This window comes from Ailuropoda melanoleuca, chromosome 5, assembly GCF_002007445.2.
Source record: "Ailuropoda melanoleuca isolate Jingjing chromosome 5, ASM200744v2, whole genome shotgun sequence".
Classification (NCBI taxonomy): Eukaryota; Metazoa; Chordata; class Mammalia; order Carnivora; family Ursidae; genus Ailuropoda; species Ailuropoda melanoleuca.
In genome coordinates this window covers 35,478,068-35,502,552 of record NC_048222.1, presented here as the reverse complement: position 1 = coordinate 35,502,552, position 24,485 = coordinate 35,478,068, and the positions used below count along the sequence as shown (strand labels likewise).

Sequence of the window (24,485 nt, the reverse complement as noted above, 5' to 3'; positions counted from 1 at the left end):
TTGAAATCTGCTGTAGTTTTTCATGTTGGTGTTTTCAAGGATGATTGAAGAGCAGCAGTGTACGTGATTGGGCTGATCTCATTCCTCTCTTCTTTCGCCACCTAGGGCTCTGTTAGACTGTGGCAGTGTTTCCTACCTTTTGCTAAATAAGAAGTCCAGTACGTAATGAAAGGGTCTTAAATGGTTTTAGGGACACCGTGCTGTAGGGTGTGCCATGGGCAGCTGTTGGTTACACACATGCAGTAGTTGCCGCGTCTTTCTGCTGTGTTAAGATCTAGGCGGCTGCATTTTCCTTGTGTCTTTCTGCAGAGCTCTTCCTCATGCCTAACTCACTAGCATTGTTGGGTGTTTCCAAGGTTTTGGGGACCTGAGGCAAGTTGGTTAACTTGTCTGTGCCTCAGTTTTCTCATGTGGAAAGCACTACATGTAATAAATCATTTAAACTGGGGTTATGTACCTAGTAAGTGACAAGCAGGAATTTGAACCCAAACCAGGCTATGAACCAGTTGGCTGTACTGCAGTATCCTGAACAGTGTGGTTTTCTCTCCTGGATTGCTGGCTCTTCCCCTCTCTAATGTGTACTTATTCCCATCCCCTTTGTTTAGTCAAACCTACTTCCCCTGTTCCAATGAGAACGGAATGCAGCTCTTTTTCCTTTATTTTTTATTGTAATGCCCACACTATGATACTTTAGTTTCAGTGTACAACATAGTGCTTAGACAACTCTATATATTACACTGCGCTCACCGCAAGTGTAGCTACCGTTTGTCACCATATAACTATTCAGCACCATTGACTACATTCCCTTGCTGTCTTTTATCTCCGTGACGTATTCTTTCAGTAACTGGAAGTCTGTGTCTCCCACTCCCCTTCACCCATTTTGCCCATCCCTCTACCCCCATCCCTCTCTTCTATTTATGGGTCTGTTTCTGCTTTTTGTTTTGCTTCTTAAATTCTACAGATGAGTGAAATCATATGGTATTTGTCTTTCTCTGACCTATTTCACTTAGCTTTATGCTTGTCTAGATCCTTCCATGTTACTGCAAATGGCAAGATCTCATTTTTTATGGCTGAATAATATTCCATTGTGTATATATACCACGTCTTCCTTATCCATTCACCTATTGATGGACGCTTGGGTTGCTTCCATATCTTGGCTATTGTAAATAATGCTGCAGTAAACATAGGGGTGCATATCTTTTTGAATTAGTGGTTTTTTTCTTTGGATAAATACCCAGTTGTGGAATTACTGACTTGTATGGTATTTCCATTTTGAAGGAACCTCCATACTGTTTTCATAGGGTGGCTGTACCAATTTACACTCCCACAATCACTGCCTGAGAGTTCTTTTTTCTCCATGTCCTCCCCAGTACGTGTTATTTCTTGTCTTTTTGAGACAAGCCTAGCCATTCTGACAGGTGTAAGTGATATTTCTTCGTGGTTTTGATTGGCATCAGAAGCTCTTAAAATTGTTCAGAACCATTTATGACAAAGAGAATGATGCAATAGATTTGCTTTTCAGTCTTGTTACTAGTTATTTAATGCCCCAAAGCCTTTGCTCCAAAGAGCAGAAGTTATACTGTGAAAAGGTTGACATGCATTATATGTTGTTAAGCCATACAGTAGGCCCATAATTGCGGCTCTAGGAATACAAATGATGTATTAAAAATATCCTGAGGTTAAAACATACAACGTAATTTCTATAAGTATTTTCCCTTGAAACCAGAGTTAGAAAAGAGTACCAGTAATTTTTCTTGTTAGTGGGGAAAATTACCCAATCTTACCCTTGGACTTTCTTTTTAATTTTATTTTTTTAAATTCAGTTATAATTGAAATGTGGCTATAGTTAAATGAAGATGTGGATCTCAGATGTACTGTTCAATCAGTTTTGATGATTATACCATTTTATTTATTTTTTGCATATTTTAATTGGTATGTGAAAATATAAGTTTATTTAAATTATTTGTTAAAATAGTTGTTTCCCTTTGCTTTGTTTCTATGTATTAATAAAATCCACATGTATTTTCAACTCATATCTTTTTTACTCAGATACGTTGTCAACAATAACCCAGTAGTGGAGGTAATCTTTTATATGAGCTTCTGGTGTACTTGAATAATTTCCCTTCAAAAATGGACTGTTAGTGTTGGAGCTGCATGGAGTGAATAAATTTCCTGGGAGGAAACGATAATAAAATATTCAGGAAGTTATTAGGAAATGAGAACTTGTGTTCTTGTTCATTCAGATAAGCTGCTGAGACCTTTGTGTATATCAAAACAGTTTATATTAGAGCAAGGACTGAGGGGGTTGGCAACTTTTTTCTAATAGTGTTAGGGACTTTGGACTATAGGATGATGGAATGTATATTGCATAATTGAAAGAAAAATTTCCCCAAAGCTAAGTTGTTTGAGAATTGTTTTTTCTGTATTTGAGTGTTTCTGTCAGGGAAGAAGAGTGAGAGCTTTCTGAAGCTGGGTAATGTGAATAAGAACCCAGTGGGGAGTGGTGCTCCTGGGGGAGCCTGATGGCAGTGTCTTTTTCAGAGTGTACACAGGAAGTGGGTGAGTATGCATTCCCCCCACTAACAGTTTTCTTCCCTGTGTTTTGCTCTCGTGTCATCATTAGACAGTTTGGCTCTGTCCTTAATTTTAGCCACTTTGTTCTAGAGTAACTGGGATCACTGTAACTCTCTAGGCAGTATTTTTCCTTTTACTGACTGGAATTGCTGAACCATTTGTTTTGTTTTATTTAACAAACCGGGTTTAGAGGCTTGTTTTTTCCTCAGCATGCGTTCGTAGCAGGGAGGATTTACCCCTAAGTTGTTGAGTCTGGATTCCCTCACTTGCAGAGCCCCTTCTAGGGCCTGGGAGAGGCTCTAGCACTAGGTTCTATATTTATGTGTTTCTGTGAAGTCTGCAAAATTGAATTTTTTTCTCGTATTCTTTTTCCTTAAAAAGGGCCCCCAAATTATATATTCTTCAAACACCACAAAACTCAGTTCGGCGCTGGTTCATGAAACAGGTTGAGTGTTGATTTCTAGTTGTGTCTGAGATAGATTTGAAGGATACAGGAAGGAAATATTACTGAGGAAGCGGAGCTATTGCCTGATGACTGTATGGTCAGGGGTCTCTTTCTGGAGGCAGAAGAAGTAGGAATAGGACTGGCGGAGGGGAGGGTGTGCCCCAGCCAGGGAATGAGAAGGTCAGGATGGTCTTCGATTGAAGGGTGCATTTGCAGCTAAGGTTTCCGATAGCATTTAAAAACAACAGAGACACTGTATGGTACTGTATGGTGACTAACATAAAATAATAAAAAAAAATTATTATAATAAAAAAATAAAATAACAGAGACATCAAAAACTAAGGTTGTGCTGTATGGTGACTAACATAACATAATAAAAAATTTAAAAAAATAAAATTACAGAGTCATCCCAGGATAGTATGTTTCATCTTAAATTATTTTAATAACACATTTTTAGACTTTTGGGATAATTTTATTGAAAAATTTGAAAAGCCAATTTCTTTTTTTTAAAGATTTTTATTTATTTATTTGACAGAGATAGAGACAGCCAGCGAGAGAGGGAACACAAGCAGGGGGAGTGGGAGAGGAAGAAGCAGGCTCATAGCGGAGGAGCCTGATGTGGGGCTCAATCCCATAACGCCGGGATCACGCCCTGAGCCGAAGGCAGACGCTTAACTGCTGTGCCACCCAGGCACCCCTGAAAAGCCAATTTCTTAATTAACTGGTTGACTTGAGATTAAGGTCTCTGTTGATTAGAAAACTATTTTGCTGGAAACACAGAAATGTCACTGGTTCTTCTGGGTTGCTATTAACTCAGTTTACAGCTTCTAGGTTTGAGACGTGTCTCCTCTTTTCTTGGTCCTTTCTTCTTTTCTCATCATGTCTTTTTCCACACTTCCTTTTTATCTCTTGCTTTTTTTACTTTTGTATTCGAAACTTGCTCTTACACTTTGAGGATTTTGAGTAACTGACTGTGGATTAACCACATTTTAAAATTGTATTTTAGTGTTCTTCATTTAAAGATAATTTTGTGCTTACATGGCCTGGAGACAGATTTCCAGTTAAATAGATGCGTAACGTTGTGAGAAGTAATATGTAATATGTTTAGAATTATTTCACTTTTTCTAAATTTTTTTCTAATTGGGTTTCTTAGGACTGATAAGAGCATTTCTAGAAAGTTGTATGGATCTGCCACCTGGTGGTGAAGTTATAGCACATGCTGAATATTTGATGATTTTGATAATGGATCTCGCTTTTGTGGGCCTCAGATTTAGATTTAGAGGCTACTTAGGCTTGTTAGGTATATGATATTTTCCTNAGGAGCCTGATGTGGGGCTCGATCCCATAACGCCGGGATCACGCCCTGAGCCGAAGGCAGACGCTTAACCGCTGTGCCACCCAGGCGCCCCCTGAGTTTTTTTGATTAAGAAAATGTTACTTAAATGTGATGGGGTAGGGAAATTTTGACTGATTATTTCTGTCCACTGTATTGTATAGGACTCTTCTTGGCTCATGAAATTTGTTTATTACTGAGTTGAAATAAACTCTGAGCATTTGAGAATGTACTTTCTTAAATTCAAAAGCTTTTGAGAAGATTGTTGTTAATTTTTAATCTTTTAATACGGATAGTCATTAACTTATAAGAAAAACAAAAATCATAGGACAAAGGCAGTGTTTTGGAGAGAAATAAAGCATTTTGTTTATTCCCTTCAAAGAACAGTAGCAGGCATTTTAAAGCTTTTTTTTTTTTTTAAGATTTTATTTATTTATTTGACAGAGATAGAGACAGCCAGCGAGAGAGGGAACACAAGCAGGGGGAGTGGGAGAGGAAGAAAGCAGGCTCATAGCGGAGGAGCCTGATGTGGGGCTCGATCCCATAACGCCAGGATCACACCCTGAGCCGAAGGCAGGTGCTTAACCGCTGTGCCACCCAGGCGCCCCATTAAAGCTTTTTTTTTTTTTTTAAGTAAATAGAAAGATTAACAGTATTTTATGGCCCTCAATTGGAGTAGTAGTATATACTGGGCACTGTGTTAGGTGCAGAGGAGAAAGTAGAGAGTAACACCTGAATGTATTTTGTCCTTAGGGAGTTTATGATCCTAGCTAGAGGCAGATATTAAGCAAGTACTTAACAGAAATAATTGATTACAATGTTGGTAAGTACTTTCAAGGACAGGTACATCACAGAGAGACCTGACTCAAGCTAGTGTGTCAGGGAGAGCTTCTATAAGAAGGTGACGTTTCAGCTGAGATCTGATGGATACTGATCCAGTCAAATGTGGGTGCGTATCCCCTGAAGTGGGAAGGAGGTTGGCAAGCATGTGGAGTTGAAAGATCAAGGTGGCTGCAGTAGGGAGAGAGAGAGAGGGATTGTGGTGTGAAGGAAAACAGGAAATGTAGGATAGGAGTAAATCAGGGCCTTGGCTGGGTGTGTCTGGGACTTTGGACTTCATCGTAAGAGTAATGAGAAGCTGTTGAAGTGTGTAGGCAGGGAGTGTTAGAATCCAATTAATGATGAATGAATTGGACAGGGCAAGACTGCGGGGAGGGCCGTTGGTTAGAAAGCCATTGTGGTAGTTCTGGCGCCGACCAGAGAGTATTACTGATGCAATGAGAGGTATTTGGGACATAACTGAAGTAGAATAGACAAGACTTAGAGAATGATTGGATGTGGTGGTCAATTTTTCTGTCTTAGTTTCTTTATCTGTAAAATGAGGATAATAATGGTACTTAGATTATAGGGTTGTTGGTAGGATTAAAGGAGTGAACTTTTGTAATATGTTCTGTTTTTTACTTTTTTTCCTTCTATTCAGCATGGTGCTTTCAGGATGTATCCGTGTTGTTACGTGTGTGCCTAGTTAGTAGCCTCTGATTGTAGTTTTCATAGACTACATCTATTACATTTTACTTACGCATTTCCTAAGTTGTGCATTCCTAGCTTTGCCCCAGCTTCCACTGCCACAAATATAGCCATGGTCAAAGTTCTTCTATATGAATCCTTGCTGACTATTGCATACACATCTCTGAGATATAAATCCAGGAGTGGAATTGTTACATCAAACGACATATGTACAATTTAATTTCACTAAACGTAACCTGTTTTGTAGAATGTTTGCAGTAGTTTATACTCCCACCAGCAATACATGTGAGTTACTGTCTGCTCTATCCTTGCCAGTGTCAAATAGAACTTACCTTCTGAACTTTGCCATTTTGACTTGGGTATAAAGAGTTGTTTCAGTATTGGTTGAATTTGCATTTTCCTGATTACTAATGAGACTTGCAATGATTACAGCCATTTAGTTGTCTGCTTCTGGTGGCTTTCCTATTTATATCCTGTATTCATTTTTGTGTCAGGTTTCTAGTCTTTCTTGTTGATTTGCAGGTCTTTGTATATTCCTGATACCATTTCTGTTGGTTCTAGTCATTGCAAATCATTTTTCACTGTCATTTGTCTACTTTGCCTGTTGTGTTCTTTGAACAGAGATCGTTAGTTTTAATGTGGCTAAATCCATTGTTTGTTTGTTTTTTTAAGATTTTATTTATTTATTTGACAGAGAGAGAGAGATAGCCAGTGAGAGAGGGAACACAAGCAGGGGAGTGAGAGAGGAAGAAGCAGGCTTCCCACGGAGGAGCCTGACGTGGGGCTTGATCCCAGAACTCTGGGATCACGCCCTGAGCCAAAGGCAGACGCTTAATGACTGAGCCACCCAGGCACCCCAAAATCCATTGTTTTTTTGTAAAAATTTCCCCTTACTTTTTGTGCTTCTTTGTGTTAGTGACCCTAGGTCTCCTACATTTTCTTCTTTCTTAATGCAGTTTCAGATTTCACATTTAGATAACAAATGTTTATTGAGTACCTCCCATATTCTAGGCATTAAGGTATAGAACTGTGAATCAGATATATGAGGAGTGCTTAGCTGACCCGTGAGGCTTATGAAAGAGCAACTTTACTGATTTAGGAAACATGGGGCATGATGAGGAAATTTGGGGCAGGTGTGGGGGTTGTATGGCATACACATCTTTAGTTAAGTTAAATTTTTAAGTTGACATATTAGAGAAGTGTGTGTATGTGTGTTCTGGGTTTTATCATGTGTAAGATGGATACCTTTAACCCCCACCATAATCAGGTACAGAACAGTTTCCAAAAACTTCCCTCATGCTGGCCCTTTGTAGTCAAACTCTCCCACCATTCCTCACTCCCACTGATCTCTTCTCCATCCCTACAGTTTTGCCTTTCCCGGAATGTCATGTAAGTGGAATCAGATAGCCTCTGAGGCTGGCTTTCGCTAAGCATAGTCCCTTTGAGATTCATCCATCTTGTGTGTATCAATAGTTTGTTCCTTTTTATTGCCGAGGGGTATTCTCTTGTATGGAACTACTGCATTTTATCCATTCGCCTGGTGAAGGACAAGTGCGGTGTCTTCAGTTTGTGAGTATAATCAATAAAACTGTTACAAACTCTTATGTACAGATTTTTGTGTCAACATGTTTTTATTTCTCTCGTAAATATCCCCGAGTGAGATTGCTGGGCCATGTGGTAAGTGCCAGACTGTTCTCAGAGCAGCTCTACCTTTGTATTCTCTTCAGCAGCATACGTGAGTTCTAGTTGCTTGGTGTCCTCCCCAGTACTTGGTATTGTCGGTTCTTTTTTTTCTTTCTTGCCACTATAATAGTAGTAGTATGATTATGTTGTAGTTTAGTTTGCATTTTGCTAATGACTAATGTTGTTGAACATCTTTTTCTGTGTATTTGCCAGTATTGGTGAGATGTCTAGTTAAATCTTTTGCCCAATTAAAAAAAAATGGGTGGTTTTCTGATGGTTGAGCTTTTAGTGTTTTTTTATTTATTCTGTATACAGTTTCTTTTGTTAATGGTTTGCAAGTATTTTCTCCCAGTCTTTTTTGTCTATTCATACTCTCAATGTCTTTTGCAGAGCAAAAGCTTTAAGTTTGGTGAAGCTCCATTTATCAGTTTTGTCTCTTTATGAATCATGCTTTTAGTGTCATTTCTAAGAACTCTGTTTGATCCAGATTTATAAAAATTTTTCTCCGTGATTTTTTTCTAAGGAATTTTATAGTTTACATTTGATATTTAGATTTATGATCCATTTTGAGTTAACTTCTGTATCAAGTCAAGGTGCTTTCTCTCTTTCTTCGTCCCTCCCTCTCTCTCTCTGTCTCCGTGTCTCTCTCTCTTTTTTTGGGGGGGGGCATATGGATGTCCCAACTGTTTAAACCTTATTGTTGAAAAGACTCTCCTTTCTTCATTGAATTTTATTTACACTTATGTCAAAAATCAGTTACCATAATTGTGTGGGTCTATCTCTGAATTCTGTTTGATTCCAGTGATGTGTGTGTCTGTCCTTTTGCCAAGCCCACATTGTCCTAATTCCTGTAGCTTTGTAAGTCTTAAAATAGGGTAGTTCGAATCCTTCAACATTGTTTCTCTTTTTTGAAATTCTTTATTCTGCTTCATTTGCTTTTTCATGTAACTTTTAGTTTTTTGTCTTTATCTGCAAAACTTCTGGTTAGGATTATGATTGGAATTGTATTAAATCCATAGAACAATTGGGGAGAATTGGCATTTCAGCTGTGTGAGTCTTTAAATCCAGGTACATATGTCTTTTCATTTATTTAGAGAGCCTTTGATTTTTTTTTAAGTCAGCATTTTGTAGTTCTCAGATACCTAAGTATTTCATGTTTTTGGAGCTATTGTAAATATTTTCCCCCTAATTTTGACTGCCAGTTGTTGATTGCCAGCATAGGGAAAATATGACTGATTTTTTGTATGTTAACTTTGTGCCCTACGACCTTGCTTAAACTCACTTAAAAGTTCTAAGTTTCAAAGTAGGCAATCATGTTGTCTGCAGTAGTGATGGTTTTTTCTTTCTTTGTTTTTGATCTGTATGCCTTTTATTAATTTTCCTTGCTTTATTACTTTGGCTAGAATTTCCAGTACAGTGCTGAATAGTGGTGGTGAGTATAGACATCCTTGCTTTGTTTCTGATATAGGGGAAAGCAATTCACTCTTTCATTATGAAGTATGATGTTAACTTAAGGTTGTTGTTGTAGTTTTTTTTAGATGCCCTTTATCAAGTTAAGAAGTTTCTATTCCTAGTTTGCTAAGAGTTTTTAGCATGAATAGGAGTTGAATTTTGACAAGAGCTTTTCTGCATCTGTTGATAATATCATGCAGTTTCTCCTTTTAGTTTGTCATTCTGATGGATTATATTGATTTCTGAATATGAAACCAATCTTACATTCCTGGGATAAACCTCCACTTGACTAAGTAGTCTTTTTGTAATGCTAGATTTGATTTGCTAATATTTTGTTGAGGATTATTCCACCTGTGTTTATGAGGAATTTTGGTCTATAGTTCCCTTGTACTATATTGGCCTGGTTTTAGTATCAGATAATGCTGGCATCATAAAATTAGTTGTGACACGTCCCTTCCTCTTCTGTTTTTTGGAAGATATTGCACAGAATGTTATTTCTTCTTTTAATGTTTGTTAGAATTCAAAATTAAAACCAAATGGGCCTTTTTTTAAAAAAGATTTATTTATTTATTTGTAGAGAGAATGCGAGTGAGCAGGGAGGAGGGGCAGGAGGAGAGGGAGAGAATGTCAAGCCGACTCCCTTTTGAGCACAGAGTCCAATGCTGGGCTCCATCTCATTACCCAGAGATCATGACCTGAGCCAAAATTAAGAGTTGGACACTTAAGCAGTGGAGCCACCGAAACACCCCAAATGGGTCTTTTAAAATGTAAAAACGTTCATAATCAGAAGTAACATTTGTATTAAACATTTATATGACATCAAAATAGTAACATTTCTATTGTAAAAAACTTAGAAAATATTGTTAAAAGTTAGTAACTATAGAAACAAAGACAATACAAGCCACGTATCTCACAATTCAGATGATTTTATTAACATTTTGGTATTTTTTTTCTAGTTTTCCTCCTCTGCATATATACTTGTGTATTTTTTTTTTAAGATTTTATTTATTTATTTGACAGAGAAACATCCAGCAAGAGAGGGAACACAGGCAGGGGGAGTGGGAGAGGAAGAAATAGGCTCCTAGCGGAGGAGCCTGATGTGGGGCTCGATCCCAGGACTCTGGGATCATGCCCTGAGCCGAACGCAGAGGCTTAACGACCGAGCAACCCTGGCACCCCTATACTTGTGTATTTTTATTTTATTTATTTATTTATTTATTTATTTATTTAAAAGATTTTATTTATTTATTTGACAGAGATAGAGACAGCCAGTGAGAGAGGGAACACAAGCAGGGGGAGTGGGAGAGGAAGAAGCAGGCTCATAGTGGAGGAGCCTGATGTGGGGCTCGATCCCATAACGCCGGGATCACGCCCTGAGCCGAAGGCAGACGCTTAACCACTGTGCCACCCAGGCGCCCCTATACTTGTGTATTTTTAAACTCTGTGTGTGTGTGTGTATGTGCATGTGTGTTTAAAACAAAATTGGGGATCATATTACAAATATTTTATACCTGGATCCAGTATGGTTACCTAATTTTGCCGTGTTCCATAATTTCACATAAACATTACTCTCATCTTGAAAATTAAAGTGTGTAAGTTCTTTTCATGTAAGTTTTTTTTTCCCTAAAAATTTACTTAAGATATATTTCTGGAACTAGAAAGGGTTTGACATATTGAAGGCTCTTTATACACATTGCAAAATTGCTTTTTGGGAAGGATATATAAATTTTTACTCCCAAATGGATATTTTAAAAAGTATGTGTATATATTTATATTTTATGGATTTATGGGTAAATACATATAAAATATATTAATATGTATCTGTCTTTATGTATATACTTAGTTTATTTTAAGAAATTTTAAGGAGTGAAGTATATTATTCTTAAAAATTTAGTTTCCCAAATGAGTGTAGGTATATTTTATGACTATACACACTTGCAGAGACAGTTTTGATATAGAAATGAAAGCTTTTAAATTATGAGTGTGCAGAAATGCCGGTAAGAGGTTATTCTTATCATAATGACAATGTGACCTGTGATTCAGTCTGTAATTTTATTCTCTGTTGATCTTTTTTTTTAAAGGTTTGTTTTTTTTTTTAAAGATTTATTTATTTATTTATTTATTTGACAGAGATAGCCAGCCAGTGAGAGAGGGAACACAAGCAGGGGGAGTGGGAGAGGAAGAAGCAGGCTCACAGCGGAGGAGCCTGACGTGGGGTTCGATCCCATAACGCCGGGATCACGCCCTGAGCCTAAGGCAGACGCTTAATGACTGTGCCACCCAGGCGCCCCTCTCTGTTGATTTTTTTTATCATCAAATATAGTTTACACAATGTAATTTTAATGAAATCATGCTTGAAAATATGTGCTTTAAGTTATTCATAGGAAATATTTCTATAATTTATGTCAGAGAAACATTTTGATTTACAGGGTTAGTGAAACAGATTTCTTTGGTGAAAAAGTATGCAAGACTTCCAAAGTAGAAGTAGTCAGGAATTAGTTTTTAGGTGTATTTCCTCAAGGTCACATATATGTAGAATTACCCTAGGTCCTGGTTTGCTTGTTGTTCCTGGTATAATTATTTTTAGCACCCCCTCTTACCCTCAGAAATGTCTTGATTTGAATAATAAAGTATATATTAACCCTGTATTTATGATAGATTGGACCTTTCCAGAGTATAAACTTGTCAGAAGCCTTGCACCAAGTTTAATTAGTCAAGAACTTTCAAATTAGTGTTTAGGAAATTATGTGTGCTCAAGAAAAATAGTATTTTTGGACTTCTGGTAATTCTTTATCAACTATGGTTTTTTAGTGGCAGTTCTGAAAAAATCTGGTTTTGTATTTGTATACCAGCATTTTAAAATTTGCCATCTCAAAGTATGTTCAGTTCCATTTCTTTCCCTTTAACAAAGTAACAAGACAGCAATTATTGCTTCTTCCTATTCACTATAGAGCTTGTTTTCAGGTCTTCGAGGTAGTTCAAAGAGCAGAGATTTTATTTCCATACCCATCTTGGTAAATGTATCGATAGACTTCTAGACTAAAAAAATGAACTTAAACCATGCTTAATTTGTGACAAGCATTTTGCCAGTATTTGCAAAATGAAAGCAGAATCCAAATACAAAGAACACTCTATTTCAGGACAGTAAGAAAAGAAATACAGTCTGTATAACATGAAATTATGGGACATTTAACAAATTTACTTTATGCATACTATGTTCTAGGTCTAGGCTCTGGGATAAGCACTGAATAAGACAAACACAGTCCTTGCTGTTATGGAACATGAAATCTAGTGGGGAAGGCTGAACATTTGAAAGCATTAATTTTTTAAAGGATTGTATTTATTTATTTAAAAGAGAGAGAGAGAGAAATAGAGGAGAAGAACAGAGCTGAGTGTGGAGCCTGACGTGGGGCTCGATCCTATGACCTGAGATCATGACTTGAGGTGACATCAACAGTCAGCACTTAACCAACTGAGCCACTCAGGTGCCCCTAAACACATAATTATAGTGAAATGTGGTAGATGTTTATGGATGATGGTAAAGGGATACTCAAAATGCCCAAACACTACTTGTATCCTTTACTAAAATTAAGCATTAAGTACCTGGAACTTAAAATAAGTTCTGAAACCCTAATATCCTGGTATGATGTGTTAGGCATTCACTCATTTCTGTATAATTTGCAGGAACCTACATAGAATAGATGTGCCCAAGTCTTGCTTGGAATTTAATCAGGCTACATGCGTCGTTTTTACAGTTGTTCTTGCCTACACATTTTATGTGAATTGTTATGTAGGCTTAAATGTAATAAAAATCCTAGTATTACAGTAACAACTTTTCCTATCAATGACAAATTTATAAAGTGTTCGGTTGTAAGTCCAGTTACAGAGAAGCTTTATTCTGGGCCTTCTTAAAAGCAAGTTAATCTGGATGCATTTGTCATTTCCAAAGTGGTAAGATTTTTTTTTTTTTTTTTTGCTCTGACACATTTGAATGTGCCTATAGTTCATTGCAGCATACATTGTATATTTAAAGACTGCTGAATATTTTAAGAATTCTTGAAGCTGTGTTGTTAGTAGTCATTATCTGCTTGTAGCTTTTGAACACTTAAATGTGCCTAGTTTGATTTGTGATTTACTGTGAGTGTAAAGCATACACTGGATTTCAAAGACTTAATGTAACAAATGTAAAATATCCTCTAGTTCTCTTTTTATTGATCACGTGTTTAAGTGATTTTTGGATATAATTGGCTAAATATGGTAATAATTAATTTCATCTGTTTTTTTAACGTGGCCACTAGCACATTTAAAGATATATCTGTGGCTTTCATTGTATTTCTGCTGGACAGCGCTGTCCTGAAGCATCTCCTCAGGGTCTCACATTCTTTAGAACCGAACGCTTCGGGCCACACCATCTCAGTTTTCATTTCATCTCGTGAACTGTCACGGTAGGAAGTACAATTGGGTTTCACATCAGATTGGAACAGAAATGTGATACTGTGCGACTACCTCTGTAACTTTATTTAAAATTTTTTGTCTTAAAACAGAGGATCATAGGGGAAGACAGGAAAAAATAAAACAAGATGAAAATCAGAGAGGGAGACCAACCATAAGAGACTCTTAATCATAGGAAACAAAGTGAGGGTTGCTGGAAGGGGGCGGTAGAGGGATGGTAAACTGGGTGATGGACATAAAGGAGGGCATGTGATATAATGAACACTGGGTATTATATAAGACTATTGAGGGGCGCCTGGGTGGCACAGTGGTTAAGCGTCTGCCTTCGGCTCAGGGCGTGATCCCGGCGTTGTGGGATCGAGCCCCACGTCAGGCTCCTCTGCTGTGAGCCTGCTTCTTCCTCTCCCACTCCCCCTGCTTGTGTTCCCTCTCTCGCTGGCTGTCTCTATCTCTGTCAAATAAATAAATAAAATCTTTAAAAAAAAAAAAAGACTATTGAATCACAGGCCTGTACCTCTGAAACTAATAATACATTATATGTTAATTAATTGAATTTAAATAAATTTTAAAAATTTGCCTTAAGTGAATTTGCGTGGAATTCTGTTGTTTGTAATCAAAAGTGCCTTTGGTCCATCACATAAGTGTAAGACTTATTTTCCAAACAGGGTTGTAAACTTGAGGACAAAGATGGTCTTGTATTTTTTGCAAACAGCCTACTGCGTTTGTAAAAGCGAGAAGTACTTGTTGAGCTGAAGAAGTGACAACACAGCACCACCATCTATAGCAGTGGTTTTCAGAGTAACTCAGAGGAGAGACAGAACATTTATGGCTGTGGTGATCTGTGAAAGTGACATGGAAAAGGGAGAGTTTGAGCTTTGAAAGTGACATGGAAAAGGTAGAGTTTGAGCTTTGACCCGTAACAGTCATAAAATTACCTAGCATTGTAACAATTGACACTTTCAGAAGCCTTGAATGAGGCCATCATACTTTTGCCGTCAAAGTGAAGATGGATGAAGCTGCCCAAAAGTCTCTTTCAAATAAAAGCAATGCAAAGAGGATCGACTGCCCCTGAACCAAAGACAAACACTGAAAAACCAGCACATGAAGGTCACCAGACTTGTGATTCACCAGCACTTACGGAGAGAATTTCATCTTAGAACATAGTTTTATGTTTATGTGAGGCCAGAGTTGTCTCAATATCATTCAAAGGCTTTGATCATGAAGTTAAAATAACTGTTCAGGAGAAGGAGGAAGAGAAAGAAGCAATAACAAGGCAGTGTTATAGCTCAGGGGCCTAAGCCCTGTATCAGTTAGCATCTAAGCAGATACAGAACCAGTAATTTGAGCAGGGGAATTTTAATAAGAATTGTCAAAGGCGATTTCTCAACATTTGCTGCAACATGGACGGGACTGGAGGAGATAATGCTAAGCGAAATAAGTCAAGCAGAGAAAGACAATTATCATATGGTTTCACTCATTTATGGAACATAAGAAGTAGGAAGATCGGTAGGAGAAGAAAGGGAAGAAGAAAGGGGGGGTAAACAGAAGGGGGAATGAACCTCATGAGAGACTATGGACTCTGGGAAACAAACTGAGGTCTTCAGAGGGGAGGGGGGTGGGGGAGTGGGATAGGCTGGTGATGGGTATTAAGGGGGGCACGTACTGCATGGTGCACTGGGTGTTATATGCAACTAATGAAGCATCGAACTTTACATCAAAAACTAGGGATGTACTGTATGGTGACTAACATAACATAATAAAAAATTATAAAAAAAAGAATTGTCAAAGGCAGTTAACTACTAACAGGAGTAAAAGGGAGCTCTAAGATGTATAGAGAGGTAGGTACTCCCTTCAGCACCCTTATCTTGGCTGAGCCTGATAACAAATCAACTGAGAGGAAGCACAGTCTAAAGAATTCAGTTCCAATAGAAAAGAAGCAGGCCAGTGAGGGTAGATTTAAAACTTACAGGTAGGGATGTCTGGGTGGCTCAGTTGGTTAAGCATATGCCTTCGGCTCAGGTCATGATCTCAGGGTCCTGGGATCGTGCCCCGCGTCGGGCTCCTTGCTCAGCAGGGAGCCTGCTTCTCCCTCTCCCTCTGTGGCTCCCCCTGCTTGTGCTCTCGCTCCTTCTCTCTCTCCCTGACAAATAAATAAATAAAAATCTTTGAAAAAAATATAACTTAGAGGTATTAAATTAATAACTGGTAGAAGCATCAAAGGAGAAAGAGTGTTTATACAAATTTGGAATAATGTTTTGGAAGTATCAGTAGAAAGTTAGGAGAGTGCTGAAGTCACTTTCTGGTCTTTGGTTTCAGAATGTAGAGAAATGACCAGATTGTCCATGGGTTTCAGGACAGGTTTCAGGACAGGAGAACTATGAACATTTCAGGGTGGATAGGAGATTTGTTAACAGAGAGGTGAATTTGGTAGGATACTACAGCGTCTTCCCAGAAATGATTTTGATAGTTGAGGCCAGAAAATGTGCACAAATTACCATGGGAAAAGAGTACAGAAAATAAAGGAGGAAACTAAGGACTGATCTTTGTGAAATACTTTGATTTAGAGAATGATAGGAGAAATGTCAGGGAGGTAGAGATAAAGGAGAGCTTTGAAAGTGCACTGTGACCGGACAGCGTGGGGTGGGTGGGGGGAAGGGTTCAACATGAAACACTTGAAGACTTCAGAAGTTAAAGGCTTTGATTTTTGGTAAAATGGCGATTGTTGGTAACTCCAGAAAAAAATTTCAGTAGAGTGGATGAATGGATAAGCCAGGTTATTGTTAAGGTTCGGAAGATAGAGGCCGGAGTGCAGACGATTTCAGGAAGTTTGACAGTGAAGGGAAGGAGTGAAAGAGGAGAAAGTGTCTCAAGGTATAGCAAGGATAAGGGAAAAGATTTAAAAATTTTTTTTTTCATTTGATAAGCGGGAGATCAAGATCAAGGCAAAGAGACAGTAGAAAGGAAGAGATTGAACAGGAGCAAGGGAGCAGGAGTTGTTTCAAGTGATAAAATAGGATCTAGATGAAAACGTAGGAGGAAAAAGTGATACCAAGGAGAGAAATGGAGAGATCAAAGGAATTGGGCCTCTTTTAGGGTTGAACCATATGAAATTGCTGATACTGACCGGTTTTTACATAATTATTTTTTATTTCAAATGGTTTAACCTGATGTTTGTGACACAAGATAAAGAGGAAGGATAAAGATAAAGAAAATTTGAAGTATGAAGAGGACAAGTCCAACTTACATAAAAGGGATTGCGTTTTCTCAGTAAATAGGCAGGTTCATCTTAATAGGATGGGCTCAGGGCAAAAAGAGTGAAAAGTTTTGGGATATATATACTTTAGAGAATGTGAAACTAGAGAGAGACAAAGATGAGTTAAGAGGCAGTGGTCTCATTATAAAGTGAAGACCAGGATTAATGGAGAGGCTCCACGAATGGAGAAGATGGGCTCATTCACAAGAGATCACTCCAGTTAATTCAGTAAATTAATTGGGTCTGAGAGTGGGTGATGTAGAAGATAATAAAGGTTTGAGACTAGAGGAGTAGAAAAACAGTGATGCTTCCTAGGAAGATCTAGACAGACTAAGGAGAGAGAGATGTTAGGTTTTCATTGGTTGAGCTTGAGCTGACGTGAAGGAAGAGGTTCAGATTTGTGGATTGTTGCTACAGTTAATAGTTGGAGTCTGGACGATGAGTAAATGGTTTGAGAAAATAAATACAGATAAAAGGTAATTTTATTTTACTGGCTAATAAATCAGCAGTGCCTGATATTTTCAGACCATTTATCTTGCTATGCTTTTCTTTTTCTTGAGATTTAATTGACATATAACATGTCTTAGATGTTTAGCATAATGGTTTGAGATATATATCTGTATATTTTTTTATTTTGCAGAATGTTTACCAGAATAAGGTAACATCCGTCAACATATAGTTTTTTTTTCTTGTGATGGAAACTTTGAGATCTTCTCTCTCAGCAACTTTCAAGTATACAGCACAGTATTTACTATAGTCATCATGTTGTACATTACATCTCCAGGACTTACTTATCTTATAACTGGAAGTTTGTACCTTTCGATCACCTCTATCAATCTCACCTACCCATGTCCACCCTCCCGCATTAGTCTGTTCTCTGTATCTCTAAGTTCAGTATTTTTTTTAGATTCCACATGTAAGTGAAATAATACAGTACTTGTCTTTCTCTGACTTGTTTCACGTAGCATAATGCCCTCAGGGTTCATCTATATTATCTCATGTGTCAGGATTTCCTTCTTTTTATGGCTGGATAATATTCCGTTGTATATGCATTCCACATTTTCTTTATTCGTTCATCCATTGATGACACCGAGGTTATTTCCATGTGTTAGCTATTGTAAATAATGCTGCACTGGACGTGGGGATTCAGATATCTTTTCAAAATCGTGCTTTTATTTCCTCAGGATAAATACCCAGAAGTGGAATTGCTGGATCAAATGGTAGTCTGTTTTTAAAATTTGGGGTACCTCTGTACTGTTTTCCATTGTGGCTGTACCAACTTGCATTCCCACTATGAGTATACGAGGGTTCCCTTTTCTCTACATCCTCTCTCCCACACTTGTTATTTCTTGTCTTTTTGATAATAGCCATTCTGACAGATGTGAGATGATAATCTCATAGTGATTTGATTTGCATTTGCCTGATAATTAGTGATGTTGAGCATCTTTTCATGTACCTGTTGGCCATCTGTGTTCTCTTTGGAAGAATGTCTATTCAGGCCCTCTTTCCACTTTTAATTGATAATTTTTTTTCTTTACTGTTGAGTTGTATGAGTTCTTTATATGTTTTGGATGTTAACCCCTTATCGTATATGTGCTTTGCATATATTTTCTCCTGTTTGGTAGATTGCCTTTTCATTTTGTTGATTGTTTCCTTTGCTGTGCAGAAGCTTTTTAGTTTGATGCAGTCCTAGTTATTTTGCTTTTGTTGTCTTTGTTTCTTGATTATGAGTGGACACTAGATTTTATATATGATTAAAAATAGTTTTGCTTTTGTTGTCTTTGTTTCTTGATTATGAGTGGACACTAGATTTTATATATGATTAAAAATAATTTCTTTTGTCCCCTCACCCTCTCTTTAGAAGTAGGAAATTTTGCATTTTTAAGACTGGGCATAATGGTAGGAGTGGGAGTACAGGTTAAAATTAATTTGCTCAGTGATTTGTAAATAACCCGATAAAGTATTATCATTGTTTTTGATATCTTAGACAAAAAATGTTTGATAGGCAAGACAAGTTTTTTTGGATATAAATGAGAATGTTTTGAAATATGATAGAGGATGAACTAGTGGACTAGTCACTTTATTTTTTAGGTATCTGCCTCCTATGAGGGTGTAGTTAAGGTTCTTTCCTGTCCTAAATTAAAACAATTTTTAATTCTATAATCTTTGACTTTTGAAGTACTTTTAGAAAATAGAATAAAGACTTTGATAAGCAGTCAAATAAAAATATGCAGTGCACAGAAAATAACAAACATGGTAAAAAGATATTTGACTTTACCCAAGTTGAGGGAGGTGCAAGGTAAAACAATTTGATACCATTTTTTTTGCCCATTAACCTAGTAAGCATTTAAAAGCTACTCAGTTTTGACAAAGGAAAGGGGGAAAGTCTGTCTTGTATACTATTAAAGGAAATATAAATTGATACAGCCTTTTTGTAGGTGGTGGTATAAGATGTGCATTATTTGTGACTCAGTAATTCTGCTTCTAGAACTCTATCTCTTACATGTGCAAAGAATTATGGGATGTTCATTGAAGCACTGTTTATAGTAGCAAAAAAATTGGAGATGACTTAAACGTTAGCCAGTAGATGTACCTCTCTTATGTAGTGTGACCATACGTCCCAGTTAGTTTGAGAGGGTCTGATTTACACCGGTGCTAGCAGCATAATTGGTAAGACCACTTTCTTTCACTCTCAATAGTGTCCTGTTTGGATAATAACTTACATGTTTGTTATATGTGTACACTAATAGCATGGATCACTATGCACCTGTGAAAAGAATTAACTGTATGCACTGGCCTGACTATAGTCAAGATACATTAAGGGAGAGAAATGAGTTGCAGTACAATACATATATCCCTTTTGTTTTTTAAAGTAAAACTCCTAAACTATGTGTGTGTGAATGAAACAATGAGAGAGAGGATCTGTTGAAAAGATGTGGAAGAATTCACACTAATTTGTTAATATGATAACCTCTGGAGGAGGTGTCAACCCCATGAATGAGCATATGTTCATTTATTTTTTAAATAAAAGCAACAACAAAATGGAACTGTTGATTGCCAGCAGATGCTATAATTTTTAACTAGAAAGCATTAATAAAAATAATTATTATTAATGTAGGAATTTTAACTTTGTTGTACTCTGTCCTATATAGATAATAACTTTTGTATTTTTAAAAATGTACCAATGGAAATTTAAAAAGTTATCACTATCATTCCACCATTACAAATCAATAAACTTTTCAGGTTGCCTCCTGTTCCTTGTTATCTGTATATACATAATTCTTACATACTGATAATCAGAGCACAGATATAATTTCACATATGTATTTTTTAAGATTACACTCTATAGTGTATTTTTGCCGTAATCTAGTAGTTAGCATTTTTGAAAGCTTGCTGTGTGCCAGGTACTGTGTTAAATGGTTTACATATATCATACAGTTTAATTCTCCCAACTGCAGTATGTGTAAATTTGAGACTAGATAATTTGCCAAGACCACATAGTTAACAAATGACGGAAATGGGATTTGAACTCAGGCAGCCTGACTCTTCTTCAACGCATGCTCGTATCCACTATTCTTACTGCCTCCCTTTACAATTTTTTTAGTGATTGTATAATATCAATATGTCATAATTCACTTAGCCATTTTTCTAGTTATATATCTAGTTTATAGGCTTTAAAATTTGAAGCTCATAAGTTTGTATTTAAACAAATCGGTGCCCAGTCTGTGCAGGAGCCTATTTGAGGTACTGTGGACATTAGTATACATGCAGTTACGGGTTAGTATTCTTTGACGTTATGCATTACATTCCTGGAGACTTGCGTATAGGAGTGTATATGAAAATTTGTATAATTATGTTTTTTTCCAGTTGAGTTTCAGTATTTTAAGATGTCCTTTGGGAAACAAATATTTTTCTCTAAATAATTAGAAAGTCTTTAATAAAAATCAGTGAACTCAGCACTGTGTTTGGAGCCTTCAAAAATTCTGCTTCTGTGCATAGTGAGATATGTGACATCTGCAAGAAAAATAATTTAAATGAACACTTAATATTATTTGTGATTACTCAACAAAATTGCATAAAGTTGAACTTTATGTTCAAATGGAGAAATGTGTGTGGATAATCCCCGAGTCTCTTGTTTGCCTTTAGCATATGCATTTAAATTCTATTGAAATAGAGTAAAATTACAGGTTCATACAGAGAAGTCAATTAGTAATTTAGGAAGGGTTGGATTGCTTTCTTTTTGGACCAATATTAGTTACTGCTCTTTTATCTTTGGGAGATAGAGTTTCAACTTAATAGAGGAACCTAAGTACTAGACAAGAGTCAGCTGCTGTAATTGTGTTGAGGGAGGCAATTAAGAGCTTTATTTTAAAGCTCACTTGCGGGATTTCTGGATACTTGTTAAAATAAGAGCAAAATGTAAGGTTATCTAACAAATAATTTAGAAACCTCCTTGCTAAATTATATCATTTATTTTTTGATGGCACTTTTGGTAATCTTTCTACAAAATTTTGTGTTAAATTTGATGAGTTTCATTGGAAATACTCATTATTCCATTGATCTTGAATGAAGTTGGTATTTGTTTACTCATTGTAACTTCTGTATCTGTTCTTTTTCAGAGTTTACATCTTTTTATTTTTTATTTCAAGTTTTTATTTAAATTCTAGTTAACATATATGGTGCACTTGGTTTCAGGTGTAGAATTCAGTGACTCATCACTTACATAGAACACCCAGTGCTCATCACAAGTGCCCTCCTTCATCCCCATCACCTATTTCACCCATCCCCTACCCACCTCTCCTCTGCTAACCATCAGCGTGTTCTCTAGAGTGAAGAGTGCTTCTTGGTATGTCTTTCTCTTTTTTCTCCTTTGCTCATTTTTTTTTTTGAAGTTTTGACTGACTTACTTTGCTTGGCATTATATTCTCTAGCTCCATCCATGTTGTTGCAGATGGCAAGACTGCATTGTTTTAATAGAGGTGAATATATATATACTACTTCTTTATCCATTCATCTTTCAACGGACACTTGGGCTGCTTCCTTATCTTGGCTATTGTAAATAATGCCGCTATAAACATAGAGGCGCATGTATCCCTTTGAATTAGTGTTTTTGTATCCTTTGGGTAAATACCCAGTATTGGCATTGCTGGGTTGAAGGGTATTTCTATTTTTTTTTTTTACTTTAAATGATTTTTTTATTATGTTAGTCACCTTACAGTACATCCCTGGATTCCGATATAAAGCTCGATGCTCCATTAGTTGCGTATAACACCCAGTGTACCATGCAATACATGCCCTCCTTACCACCCATCACCAGTCTATCCCATTCCCACCCATCTCCCCTCTGAAGTCCTCAGTTTGTTTCTCATAGTCCATAGTCTCTCATGTTTCATTCCCCCTTCTGATTACCCCCCTTTCTTTATCCCTTTCTTCCCCTACCAATCATCCTAGTTCTTATGTTCCATAGATGAGAGAAATCATATGATAATTGTCTTTCTCTGCTTGACTTATTTCACTTAGCATTATCTCCTCCAGTGCCGTCCATGTTGCAGCAAATGTTGAGAATTCGTTCTTTCTGATAGCTGAGTAATATTCCATTGTATATATGGACCACAGCTTCTTAATCCAGTCATCTGTTGAAGGGCATCTCGGCTCCTTCCATGATTTGGCTATTGTGGACAATGCAGCTATGAACATTGGGGTGCATATGGCCCTTCTCTTTACTACGTCTGTATCTTTGGGGTAAACACCCAGTAGTGCAATGGCTGGGTCATAGGGTAGTTCAATTTTTAACTTTTTAAGGGACCTCCACACTGTTTTCCAGAGTGGCTGTACCAACTTGCATTCCCACCAACAATGTAGGAGGGATCCCCTTTCTCCACATCCTCTCCAACAATTGTTGTTTCTTGCCTTGTCTATCTTTGCCATTCTAACTGGCGTAAGGTGGTATCTCAGTGTGGTTTTGATTTGAATTTCCCTGATGGCTAATGATTTTGAACATTTTTTCATGTGTCTGTTAGCCATTTGTATGTCTTCATTGGAAAAGTGTCTGTTCATATCTTCTGCCCATTTTTTGATTTGTTTATTTGTTTCTCGTGTATTGAGTTTGAGAAGTTCTTTGTAGATCTTGGATACCAGTAAGGGTATTTCTATTTTTAACTTTTTGAGGAACCTCCGTACTCTTTTCCAGAGTGGTGCACCAGTTTGCATTCCCACCAACAGTGCACAAGTGTTCCTTTTTCTCCACATCCTTGCTGACACCTGTTGTTTCTCGTGTCGTTGATTTTAATCGTTCTGACAGATCACTTCATTGACTTTACATCTATATCGCTTTTCTTCCACACTGAGAATCCTGTTCTTCATGACGTTAATGAAATTACTCATTTGCTTTATTCTACAGCACACACACATACACACACCAGTCTCAGAATAACAGTACCAATAGTAACTACAACAAAAGTGGTTATTAAAACAGTTACAATTTTTGCAGTTCTTTTGGTCCTTAGGGCATATTCCACTAAGTATAGTTTGGTTATTGTGTTCTTAAATTCTCCTCTCTGGGTGGTTTTGATGACAGCTAGAGATTTAGGCTTGTTCTACCTCTGCTTTCAATGTTAAGGGATTTTTAAGATTTAGTTTTGTATTTTAAATTTGTAAAATATTTGTATGATCCCAAAGTCAAATCTTTTTTTTTTTTTAAAGATTTTATTTATTTATTTGACAGAGAGACAGCCAGCGAGAGAGGGAACACAAGCAGGGGAAGTGGGAGAGGAAGAAGCAGGCTCCCAGCGGAGCAGGGAGCCCAATGCAGGCTCAATCTCAGGACCCTGGGATCACGCCCTGACCCGAAGGAAGACACTTAACAATTGAGCCACCCAGGCACCCCCCCAAAGTCAAATCTGTGTACAAGTTCTGTTCAGAGACATCGAGCTTCAATTCCTGTCTCCTCTAACTGTATTTCCTCTCCTTGTATGGGTTGAAAATTACGTGTGTGTATCTATTACTGTCCCACCTTTCTTAGATATATATACCCACTTCTCTCCAACCTTGCTTTGTCACTTAATTTATTCTAGGGACCACTCCATGGTAGAGATGAAGTTATTGCGTCGTCTGGTTTACAGCTGCATGGCACCTCATTGTATCTGTGTACCACAGCGCCTTCAAGCTTGTCTCTAGCTTCTGCCACGGGTAGTGCTGCGGTGAATAGTCTTGCTTGTCCCTGTTTTCATATTTTGGCCAGTGTGTTTTTGGGATAGATTCATAGACATAGGATTACTAAGTCAAAGGGAAAATGCAATTATAATTGTGCTAGATATTGCAAACTTTCCTCTATAGTGGATATTGCCATTTTACATTCCCACTAGCCATTTCCCTATACTTTGCCTACGAGGTATGTTGTTAAACATTTGTATTTTTGCCAATATGGTAGGTGAGAAATTGTATCTCAGTGTAGTTTTAATTTGCATTTCTCTTATTATGAGTGAGGTTGAGTATCTTTTAAAATGATTAAGGACCATTTGCATTTCATTTTAGTAACTAATTCTACATCTGTGTGAAAATGGTATGCAGTTATAATAGCACGGAAAAGTCGTACTTTGCTCTCACAAATGTGTTTACCACTGCCTGGTTAATATATACGTGGCTTCATTGTGAGTATTCTGGGCTTCGTGTCTTATCCTTCTGATACTGTTATAACATCTATCTTGGATTTTTAGGTCTCCTCTTCTTTTACCCTCCCCTCTAAGGATTATTTCCTGTCAGAAATA

The 24,485-nt window shown here is 37.2% G+C and overlaps 1 protein-coding gene across 5 annotated transcripts in view; it reads left to right on the top strand.

Moving 5' to 3' along the window:
- The first annotated feature begins 2,519 nt into the window (after positions 1-2,519).
- The window catches only part of NEO1 (neogenin 1), a 206,486-nt gene continuing 184,520 nt past the window's right edge, over positions 2,520-24,485 (top strand). For all 5 annotated transcript variants that reach the window (XM_034660703.1, XM_034660704.1, XM_034660701.1 and 2 more), the window contains exon 1: positions 2,520-2,559. In XM_034660703.1, the coding sequence (XP_034516594.1) occupies positions 2,523-2,559 (37 nt within the window). In that variant the 5' untranslated portion in view covers positions 2,520-2,522. The remainder of the gene's footprint in view (positions 2,560-24,485) is intronic.